Source organism: Oncorhynchus gorbuscha, unplaced genomic scaffold (assembly GCF_021184085.1).
Source record: "Oncorhynchus gorbuscha isolate QuinsamMale2020 ecotype Even-year unplaced genomic scaffold, OgorEven_v1.0 Un_scaffold_28:::fragment_2:::debris, whole genome shotgun sequence".
NCBI lineage: Eukaryota > Metazoa > Chordata > Actinopteri > Salmoniformes > Salmonidae > Oncorhynchus > Oncorhynchus gorbuscha.
In genome coordinates this window covers 238,464-250,000 of record NW_025745143.1, presented here as the reverse complement: position 1 = coordinate 250,000, position 11,537 = coordinate 238,464, and the positions used below count along the sequence as shown (strand labels likewise).

Below are 11,537 nucleotides of genomic sequence, written 5' to 3'. Positions count from 1 at the left end.
TAACACCAGATCTGAATAGCCTTTTTAAGGAAAATTATCTTCCACTCCTGGATCGAATCAAGAACGATCTCCAAACCTGGATCTCCCTCCCAATTAGCTTAGTAGGAAGAATTCATGTAATCCGTATGAACGTCCTCCCTAGACTGAACTACTTATTTCAGATGCTCCATGCTATCTCCCAGTTTCCTTCTTCAAAACAACACCAAATTTATATGGGGCAATAAAAAACCTAGGATCAAGTTTTCCACTCTATCGAAACCTGAATCTAAGGGTGGTCTTGCCCTTCCCTCCCTTCAATTGTACTACTGGTCTGCCCAAATCCGCAACATGCTATCATGGATCACAGACAGGCAAGAGTCAACGTGGATTCAGAAAGAAGCTCAATCCTGTGGTTCATTGCCCTTAAGCTCAATTATATTCATTAATAACTTTAGTGAAGTGGGCAACATAGCCAAAACCTTTGTGATTTACAGCACCCTACTAGCATGGAGGGACTGTAAGAAATACCTGGGCATTTCCTCCCAAATATGTTCTCACTCACCTATAGTAGGCAACCTAGACTTGCCAAAAGCCCTGAGGGATGCCAACTTTAATCTTTGGCATACTCTAGGAATCAGGACCTTTTCAGACCTATTTCATCAGAAAACCACTACACTGAAATCCTTTCAAGAGCTCTGCAGTGAATTTGATGTGCCAAGATCCGATTTAAAAAATATATATATTCAAATTAGACATGTCATTTCCTCATGTACCTCCAAGAGGAGGTTTAGAACTCAGTTGAATGAAGTTGAAACCCTTCTTGTCACAGCACAATCCATTAAAGGCAAAATATCTTACATCTATAGACTCCTTTCTGAGAAAGGAAGTTCCTCCTTTACTCCTTTGAAAATAATCTGGGGAAAGGACCTTGGTCTGACTATCAGTGATGAGTTATGGGCGGAGGTTTGCGACAGGGTATACTGCTCCTTTACCAGTGTAAAAATGAAAGAATAATTACAAATTTTTGTACAAATATACTCCTTTGAGACTCCATAGAATGAAAACAGATATGTCTCCTAACTGTAAAAGATGTACCTCTGAAAGTGGAACCTATATGCATGTATTTTGGAGCTGTAGGGAGATTGCCAGATTCTGTACATACTGCTGCACAGAAAATACTAGAGGCACAGTTTGATATGACCCCGTGTATCTCTTAATGCCCAGCAGGACTTTGTTCTTGATCCTGACAGAGAAAATTTGCTTATGACTATTACATACTTTGCTAAGAAATGTATTCTATTGTGGGCCTCTAATACCCCTCCTACATTTAAAATGTGGATTGACCAGATTGACTTTCTTCCCCTTGAAAAGCTCACTTATGACCTCCACAAGAGACAGCCCAAGTTTGATACTCTGGTCTCCACTATTCAACTATATTTCAAACTGGACAGAGTGAACAGGGTGACTAGGGAAATGTGCAGATACATGTTGTGTAAGGTACTGTAAAACCTAAAAACGAATTATTGGCCCGTAGTCTCAGCGAATGCTTGAAGTAGCTGATAAGAACCTTGATAGTGCTGCTGCAAGTGTTTGTTGTGTGTGTTTTTATTTTAATTTAGTTTGAGTGTGTGCATATGTATATATATTTATGTGTACGTATGTATGCATGTACCAAGGAAAATATATAAAGAATAAATGATTTTATTTGACTTTCATTTTAATTGTATTTTTATTTCTTCAAATGTATACTTGTATTATTTCTCTTTTTTTTAAAGCCTGTCACATCTGTGAATGTGGAATGTGTTGGTTGAAAAACAAGAACTTAAAATTGAAATGAAAAAAAAGGACAACCTGTTCACCCCACTATCATCCAGAAGGAGAGGTCAGTACAGGTGCATCAAAGCGGGGACAGAGACTGACAACCAGCTTCTCTCTCAAGGCCATCACTTTTAAACAGCCATCACTAACATTGAGTGGCTGCTGCCAACCTCTAGCCACTTTATATAATGTTTACATACCCGACATTATACTCAGGTATATACACTACTCTAAACCATTTTCTGCATCTTGCCTATGCCGGTCGGCCATCCATATTTTTTATGTACATATGCAAAATTGTTAGATATTACTGCATGGTCAGAACTAGAAGCACAAGCATTTCTCGACACTCACATTAGCATCTGCTAACCATGTGTATGTGACAAATAAAATTGATAGGGAACAGATGGGGTAGGGAAATGTAACACTTAATTCACAGAAGGTTCTCTGGCAACAGCATGATCATTTTCTACTTATTTTAAAACTATATACACACTGTTCATTTACATTAATGTTTGCAGAGTAAGACAACTTTTTGGGTCCTAAGAGAATTCTATTCTTCAAGAAACAATGGATCAACAATATCAAAGAATTTAAATGCCCACTGAACAGACACCCAGACTGCATCTTCAAGAAACAAAGTGAAGCAGTGTTTAATAACCACTCACAAGATTAAATACGTACACCCGTTTTATTGACAACAAGCTACAATAGTTACACAACAAGTCAAACATATTTTAACATGAAACATTTGCAGTTAGGATGCTGACACCAGAGTAGCATTTTTGGTTTCAATTGACAGTTTGAAGGATTAAACAGGTTCTTATGGAGCACACGGAGGGATAGCTCTCTCCACATGATTCATCGTTCCAGCCGTTTTCAGCTTAAGAGGAAACACGAAATAGAAATTACCTCGATGTACACACGAAAAGTAGGTCACATTTATTTCTTAAACTTACTCAAAAAAAGTTTAATTTGATGAATGATAATGTACCTCCAAAGTTGATCTGAATACATGGCTCTCTGCGACCATTGTGGTTATTCGGCTCCCCTTCAGCCCAGCTCTGGTGATCAAATTTGGAGCCGTCACTCCAGAACCATAGCCTGTCCTGTGGAAGTAGTGAGATCTCAGTATCAAATGTTACATGTGCTTGCTGAACAATTTCTAAAATACAACACTCATGGTCTTTCCTCCAACAAAACAGTAAAAGCCACCACTACCAAAACATGCAGACTGACAATGGAACTGTTGGGTGAGAAAAAAAATACACAAGTGTTGATACTACAGCCACATTTCTAGAAATCCCCAAAATAGAAAAAAACAGCTAGTAAGTTGTTTCTGCGCCATAGCAAAGAGGAAGAGGTGAAGCGAGAAGGATAACAAAGCCCAAAATCTGCCTTCAAGCGGGTAGCGTTTTTCCTGATCACCAAGCAACTCGTTTTTGTATGGCCATCATTAACGAAAAACATAATGGCTTATTTGAGCAAATATACGTTTTGTAATGCTTAGGTTGTTACGAGTACTGATACAAGTAGCACACATGACATGCCAGAAACTGAGAAAAACATTTCTCGGAGTTGTGCCTGTCCCTCGAATCTGACCGACATTGCAGACTCTTCACATCGTTAGAGGCCAATGGAGTATCTGGTTCATCTAATGGATCAGATGTGGCAATTGCTCTGGATATTTCGAGATGCTCAACTCAAATCTAGACCTACAACCAACAGTATTTATTTTGCTTTTGACAATTACTTCACACGAGGCATAGGTCACATGCCTAAATACTTCAAATGACATTAATATCAGTTTAAAGAGATGACATTGGTTAAAAGGTCGGCAAGTAACTTCATGCCTACTGTGCCAAAGCAATTTACAGTTATTAAAATGGGAGTGTGGATATAATGGTAATATCCAAATTCCACGTAGAACTCGAGTTGCGAATGTCAATCTTTCCTCTGCGGTACCTCAAACTGTGGTCATTACCAGCTGAGAAACTGGAGAGTTGATTACTCCTGGCACAGAGTTGTCTGACCAGTGTCTTAACACCTACTCCGAGCTGATGGTTTTATTAGTCTTAAGTCACCTTTTCCACCTTTGCTTGAACAGCATCAAATCCGCCAATCCAGGTAAGAGGGAAACTGCCAGTCGTGATCAACACCACCGCCTGTACAAATTGGGACTCTTCATAGCTGTGCACAGATGCCAGGTTTGCGCCAAGGTACTTTACAGTGTTGTACACAGGCTTCAGTTTTTCTCCAAGTAACTGACAGTGGCGCTAGAGCAAGCAGTACACAGAGACAAAGACATGTCATAATGGAAGTATTAGTCAGTTGTCCAGTCTGAGAATTTGTCTTCTGGACTCTCAAAATAGGAATTAGTTCATCTCAGTCTTAACCCATGCCTTGAGGGTTCTAATATACAAGAGGGCCCAACTCCACACAATATTGAAAAGCCTATAGAAAATTGCAATTACTGCATATTAAGGGGAGGTTCAGTATTTTACATGAGGCGCCTGTTAAAATAAGGCCAAAGCACCTTAAACTCAAAATACTAAGTTGACTTCAATTGTAGAAAGCAAGCATTATACCTCCGCATTGGGCCATGTCCTTGCCGTTTTGACAAACATGAAGCAGCGTGAATTAAAATGGAACCAGCCTCTGGGGCATGGGTTTCTTTGGTCTGCTGCAAATGTCACCAAATCATCTGAAAGTAGAAGACAGGGAGGGTTCGAAATTGCAGCAGACTTTAAAGGATAGTCCAGACTGACCCTTGCATCAAAAATAACATTTGGAGATCAGTCATACCACACTACAACAAAACATACACAATCAATGATGTAAAGCACAAACTCATTCCACAGAGCACAGAGTGTCTACAGGTTTTCGCTCCTCCCTCTATTGATCAATTTAGGTCACTAATTAGTAAGGAACTCCCCTCACCTGGTTGTCTAGGTCTTCATTGAAAGGTAAGCCAACTGCAGATGCAAGAGACTCCGTGGAATGCGTTTGACACTCGTGATGTAAAGTGTGAGGCTGACTCTTACTTGCTATGCGCGCAGTCATTCTGTCACCCAGTGTAAAGGCAGCGCAGAGAAGCAGTAGAAGGGTCAACATCGCCATGGTGATAGTCTCCTGAGAGACACACACACGAGATAAGCCATCAGTGTTTCCCCAACCTCTCCTCGAGTACCCCAGCAAGTCCACTTAACACATTCAACTAATGAAGGGCTAAGGAATACCAGGCATCATCTCTTCCACCACAGAGTAGATTAGCCTGGCACACGGGAATAAGGAGAAGTCTATGCTCTTGGTTTCTCCCCAAAACAGTACATTTTTCTAGAGCAGGAGACGCAACTTGCCTGGCATGAGCTACCTTTTATTAATACACACGTCGCAAGCGACTTCTTTCAAATAGGCTCATTCTTCTCTGCCCTACAACTCTTCAGTGTACCGTTCTGGCAATAGACACAGTAAAATGAGTAATAAACTAAAGGGGCCCTATAAAAAAGCTGTGATTTTAAACCCCAAATTACAGCCATTGTCATAAATGTTCTCAGTTCAATTTCCTGGTTTGACACTCAATTACAATTGGTAATGGAGAACCAAATGTAATGTTCTGAGTCCAAGGCAGTGCTTAAATCACATCAGAAAACCATTTATTTTATGTCTGGAAGAAAAGTAACACATGAGAAAGCAATGCGTGGTCGAATGTGCCAGTCTAGCGATGGTTCTGTATTGCTGCTCATTTCATGGCAAGGTTTGCAAATAACAATAGATACAATTTCTATACTTTTGACAAGTATACCTTGCAGTTAATACTTAGTTGTGAAAGAATCTGGCAACCCACTAGGCATCAACTGGCTACACAGGGAGTGAGCGACAAGGCAATATTGCTGGAAATTAATTGGCAGATATGGTTTTAAATGTGACGTTTTAAGCCAATAGTTTACTAACCAGAGGTGGGATAACGTCAAGTCGCGTTGATTTAGTAACTTGCAGTGTCTAACACTCGAGATTTGTTTGACAGTTGAACACGTGAAAAAATATTTACTACTACTATGACCTGTTGGAGACCCCTGCCCTATGTAACGCACCACATTTGAATAGGGTCACATATGCCCAATGGGTCCTGGTCAAAAGTAGTGCACCACATAGGTTACCATTTGTGATGACTATGTTGAACTCTCACCTGTAGTCTGGTCATGTCAGCGCTCTGTTTGTGAGATGGGTTCTACTGCTTCCTGCTCTCCTTTTTTAAGGACCCATCCAGTCAGACCCCTCCCTCTCTCATCCTTTAACCGGTCAAATAATCAACTAATCATCAAGCTTTTATCATTTGAATCAGCTGTGTTGTGTTAGGGCAAAAACCAAAACGTGTAGCCACCGGAAGAAGTTTGCTGGTGCAGGGTACTTTTAATGAATGCTATTTTCAATTGGGGTGCTGGAAAAATATCTTTGCCTGTGCTACAGGCACTCTATTGGTCCACTATTATAGCACAACTTTTGTGAAAATGTAACAAATCTATAAAAAGTTAACATATATATATATTGGACACACATACTCATTCAAGGCTTTTTCTTTATTTTCACTATTTTCTTTGTAGAATAATAGTGAAGACATCAAAACTGTGAAATAACAAATGAAGGCCTGATTCACACAGTCTCTGAACAGTTGATGTTGAGATGTGTCTGTTACTTGAACTCTGTGAAGCATTTATTTGGGCTGCCATTTCTTTTCTTTTCTTTTTTAAATGTAACCTTTATTTAACCAGGTAGGCAAGTTGAAAACAAGTTCTCATTCACAATTGCGACCTGGCCAAGATAAAGCAAAGCAGTTTGACACATACAGCGGAGCAAAATTTGCAAATAAATTCATTAAAAATCCTACAATGTGATTTTCTGGATTTTTTTCTTCTCATTTTGTCTGTCATCGTTGATGACATTGCCGAAGTCCAGGATTAGTAGGATGGTCAGTTTTACAAGGGTATGTTTGGCAGCATGAGTGAAGGATGCTTTGTTGTGAAATAGGAAGCCAATTCTAGATTTAACTTTGGATTGGAGATGTTTGATGTGGGTCTGCAAGGAGACTTTACAGTCTAACCAGACACCGAGGTATTTGTAGTTGTCCACGTATTCTAAGTCAGAACCGTCCAGAGTAGTGATGTCTGTAGGTCTGTAGCAGTTTGGGTCAAGAGTGTGTCCCCCTTTGAAGAGGGGGATGACCGCAGCTGTTTTCCAATCTTTGGGAATCTCAGATGACACGAAAGAGAGGTTGAACAGGCTAGTAATAGGGGTGGCAACAATTTCTGCAGATCATTTTAGAAAGAAAGGGTCCAGATTGTCTAGCCCGGCTGATTTATAGGGGTCCAGATGTTGCAGCTCTTTCAGAACATCAGCTGACTGGATTTGGGAGAAGGAGAAATGGGGAAGGCTTGGGCGAGTTGCTGTGGGGGTGCAGTGCTGTTGACCGGGGTAGGGGTAGCCAGGTGGAAAGCATGGCCAGCCGTAGAAAAATGCTTATTGAAATTCTCAATTATAGTGGATTTATCAGTGGTCACAGTGTTTCCTATCTTCAGTGCAGTGGGCAGCTGGGAGGAGGTGTTCTTATTCTCCATGGACTTTACAGTGTCCCAGAACGTTTTGGAGTTAGTGTTGCAGGAAGCAAATTTCTGCTTGAAAAAGCTAGCCTTGGCTTTTCAAACTGCCTGTGTATAATGGTTTCTAGCTTCCCTGAAAAGCTACATATCACGGGGGCTGTTCGATGCTAATGCGGAAAGCCATAGGATGTTTTTGTGTTGGTTAAGCGCAGTCAGGTCTGGGGAGAACCAAGGGCTATATCAGTTCCTGGTTCTAAATTTCTTGAACGGGGCATGCTTATTTTAGATGGTTAGGAAGACATTTAAAAAAATAACCAGGCATGATGAGATCCATATCCTTCCAGGATACCCCGGCCAGGTCGATTAGAAAGGCCTGCTCGCTGAAGTGTTTCAGGTAGTGTTTGACAGTGATGAGTGGAGGTCGTTTGACCGCTGACCCATTACTGATGCAGGCAATGAGGCAGTGATCGCTGAGATCTTGGTTGAATACAGCAGAGGTGTATTTGGAGGGAAAGTTGGTTTGGATGATATCTATGATGGTGCCCGTGTTTACGGCATTGGGGGGGTACCTGGTAGGTTCATTGATCATTTGTGTGAGATTGAGGGCATCAAGCTTAGATTGTAGGATGGCTGGGGTGTTAAGCATGTTCCAGTTTAGGTCGCCTAGCAGAACGAGCTCTGAAGATAGATGGGGGGCAATCAGTTCACATATGGTGTCCAGAGCACAGCTGGGGGCAGAGGGTGGTCTATAGCAGGCGGCAACGGTGAGAGACTTGATTTTAGAGAGGTGGATTTTTTAAAGTAGAAGTTCAAATTGTTTGGGTACAGACCTGGATAGTAGGACAGAACTCTGCTTTGCAGTAGTTTGCAACACTGCCCCCTTTGGCAGTTCTATCTTGTCTGAAAATGTTGTAGTTCGGGATGAAAATTTCAGAATTGTTGGTGGTCTTCCTAAGCCAGGATTCAGACACAGCTAGAACATCCGGGTTGGCAGAGTGTGCTAAAGCAGTGAATAAAACAAACTTAGGGAGGAGGCTTCTAATGTTAACATGGAGCTAGGCACTGCAGGGCCTGGATTCACCTCTACATCACCAGAGGAAAAGAAAAGAGGAGGATAAGGGTATGGCTAAAAGCAATGACAATTGGTCGTCTAGAACGTCTGGAACAGAGAGTAAAAGGAGGTTTCTGGGGGCGATGAAATAGCTTCAAGGTATAATGTACAGACAAAGGTATGGTAGGATGTGAATACAGTGGAGGTAAACCTAGGTATTGAGTGATGATGAGAGAGATATTGTCTCTAGAAACATCATTGACACCAGGAGATGTCATTGCATGTGTGGGTGGTGGAACTAATTGGTTGGATAAGGTATAGTGAGCATGACTGGAGGCTCTACAGTGAAATAAGCCAATAAACACTAACCAGAACAGCAATGGACAAGGCATATTGACATTAAGGAGAGGCATGCTTAGTCGAGTGATCAAAAAGGTTCAGTGAGTATTTGTTTATTTATTTTTATTTTACCTTTATTTCACCAGGCAAGTCAGTTAAGGACAAATTCTTATTTTCAATGACGGCCTAGGAACAGTGGGTTAACTGCCTATTCAGGGGCAGAACGACAGATTTGCAACCTTCCGGTTACTAGCCCAACGCTCTAACCACTAGGCTACCCTGCCGCCCCTGCAGGGTAGTGAGGTTGGTTGGGGTCACGGCGATTCAGACAGCTAGCCGGGCCATCGGTAGCAAGCTAGCATAGGATGGAGGTCTGTTTTTAGCCACCTCGTGCGTTTCCGTCGGTAGGATTAGTGGGGTTCCGTGTGGTAGAGGGGATCAATCCAATTCGCAAAAAAAAATAGATACAGTTATAGAGGCCCAAGAAAAAAGAAAATAATTGTCCGACAGATCTATTCAGATAGCAGCCGATAAGACAGCTAACGATTAGCGGACCGCAGATGGGCGTTCAGGTAACGACGCGACGGAGAAGCCAGCTGGATAACTCCCTCGGGCAGATAACATCAGAAGTCCAGTTGTGATGTCCCGGTGGGGCAGTAAAATGGGTCCGGATAGGTGATTGTAGCCCAGGAGTGGCTGATGGAACTCTTCAGCTGGCTAGCTCCGGAATAATTGATGTTTGCTCCGGGATCGAAGTAAGCCGATAGTCACACGGATAGCAGCTAGCTAGCTGCGAGATCCAGGTATAAATGTCCAGAGCTTGCGATTGAAATCCGGGAACATGGAGAGAAAAATAGGTCCGGTGTGTTCCGGTCCGAGCCGCTCCGTACAAAACTGGCGATAGATTTTCGAGCTAAAGGATAGCTGATGAACACAAACCGTGGTTAGCTTAATACTAACGATTAGCCAGTAAAGAAGCTGACTAGCTTCTGGCTAGCTTCTGGCTAGCTTCTATGGTGGATTACAGATGAGGGAAATAATACTTTCTTTTATTTTTATAAATTGGTGAGGCGGGTTGCAGGAGAGTTTATGGAAAAGAAAAAATATATATAAAAAGGTAAGCGAAGAAAATTGTAAATATATATATATATATATATATATATATATATATATACGGGACACGACAAGACGAAGTCAAAATACGTCTGACTGCTATGCCATCTTGGTGACAGTGTGAGGCTGGTAACTCTAATGAACTTATCCTCTACAGCAAAGGTAACTCTGGGTCTTCCTTTCCTGTGGCGGTCCTCAGGAGAGCCAGTTTCATCATAGCGCTTGATGGTTTTTGCGACTGCAATTGAAGAAACTTTCAATGTTCTTGAAATGTTCCTCATTGACTGACCTTCATGTCTTAAAGCAATGATGGACTGTCATTTCTCTTTGCTTATTTGAGCTGTTCTTGTCAAATAAATGGTCTTTTACCAAATAGGGCTATCTTCTGTATACCACCCCTACCTTGCCACAACACAACTGACTGGCTCAACACATTAAGAAGGAATGAAATTCAACAAATTCAGTTTTAACAAGGCACACCTGTTAACTGAATTGCATTCCAGGTGACTACATCATGAATCTGGATATGAGAATGCCAAGAGCGTGCAAAGCTGTCAAGGCAAAGGGTGGCTACTTTGAAGAATCTCAAATATAAAAATATTTTGATTTGATTAACACTTCTTTGGCTACTACATGATTCCATATGTGTTATGTCATAGTTTTGATGTCGTCGTTATTATTCTACAATGTAGAAAATAGTAAAGAATAAAGAAAAACCCTGGAATGAGTAGGTGTGTCCAAACTTTTGACTGCTGCTATATATATGTATATATATATATGCTCAGTCAAAACTGTTCGCTGCTCTGGCTCCCCAATGGTGGAACAAACTCCCTCATGACGCCAGGACAGCGGAGTCAATCACCACCTTCCGGAGACACCTGAAACCCCACCTCTTTAAGGAATACCTAGGATAGGATAAAGTAATCCTTCTCACCCCCTCCCCCCTTAAAATATTTAGATGCACTATTGTAAAGTGGTTGTTCCACTGGATGTCATAAGGTGAATGCACCAATTTGTAAGTCGCTCTGGATAAGAGCGTCTGCTAAATGACTTAAATGTAAATGTAAATATGTATGGTCTTTACTTGTCAGTGTTCCAAATGGGGACCTTATTTGTATTTTGACCTAAACATGCAAATACAATCAGATAGAATTAATAGCAAGCAGTGCACTGGGTTAGTCAGATTTGATTAAATATAACAGAACAGATGAACTGGCGCGACACTCACTCTCATGGGATGGGTTGCCAAAAAGAACTAACTGAAAGCCACACTCCCAGATCTGTTTATGCTATTCTGTCAATGCTATCACTGTTTTGGTTTACAGCAAAAATACAGTTGAAGTGCAGCTGATATTTTGATGCTTCTATATCCCTGGATATCACCTGCAGGAATAAGTTAAGCTCATTCCTACCCTGCTCCTGTATTTTATTCCAAACATCGACCAGTAGCATTGAGATGATAGAATTTTCCTTTGGAAAAATTTGAGGCTTTTTGACACTGGCTTGAGCGGGTCTTAGCAGAGTATGTGTATATAAGCATCAACAAGCCTTGTTACCATATACCCTTTGAGAATGAATGAACAAATTGTTACTTCACACAAACATATGTACCAGATTCCTTTTGGGAAATTCATTTGGGT

At 41.2% G+C, this 11,537-nt stretch overlaps 1 protein-coding gene across 1 annotated transcript; it reads right to left on the bottom strand.

Annotated features, from left to right (window-relative positions):
• Window positions 1-2,469: 2,469 nt before the first annotated feature.
• Window positions 2,470-6,037, bottom strand: LOC124017587 (ladderlectin-like). Its single transcript, XM_046332786.1, has 6 exons — window positions 5,987-6,037; window positions 4,842-4,929; window positions 4,386-4,501; window positions 3,882-4,073; window positions 2,792-2,906; window positions 2,470-2,680 (listed from the first exon to the last, which is right to left on the bottom strand). The coding sequence occupies exons 1-6, from the start codon at window positions 5,999-6,001 to the stop codon at window positions 2,589-2,591; spliced, it is 618 nt and encodes a 205-aa protein (XP_046188742.1). The 5' UTR covers window positions 6,002-6,037; the 3' UTR covers window positions 2,470-2,588.
• Window positions 6,038-11,537: the final 5,500 nt, after the last annotated feature.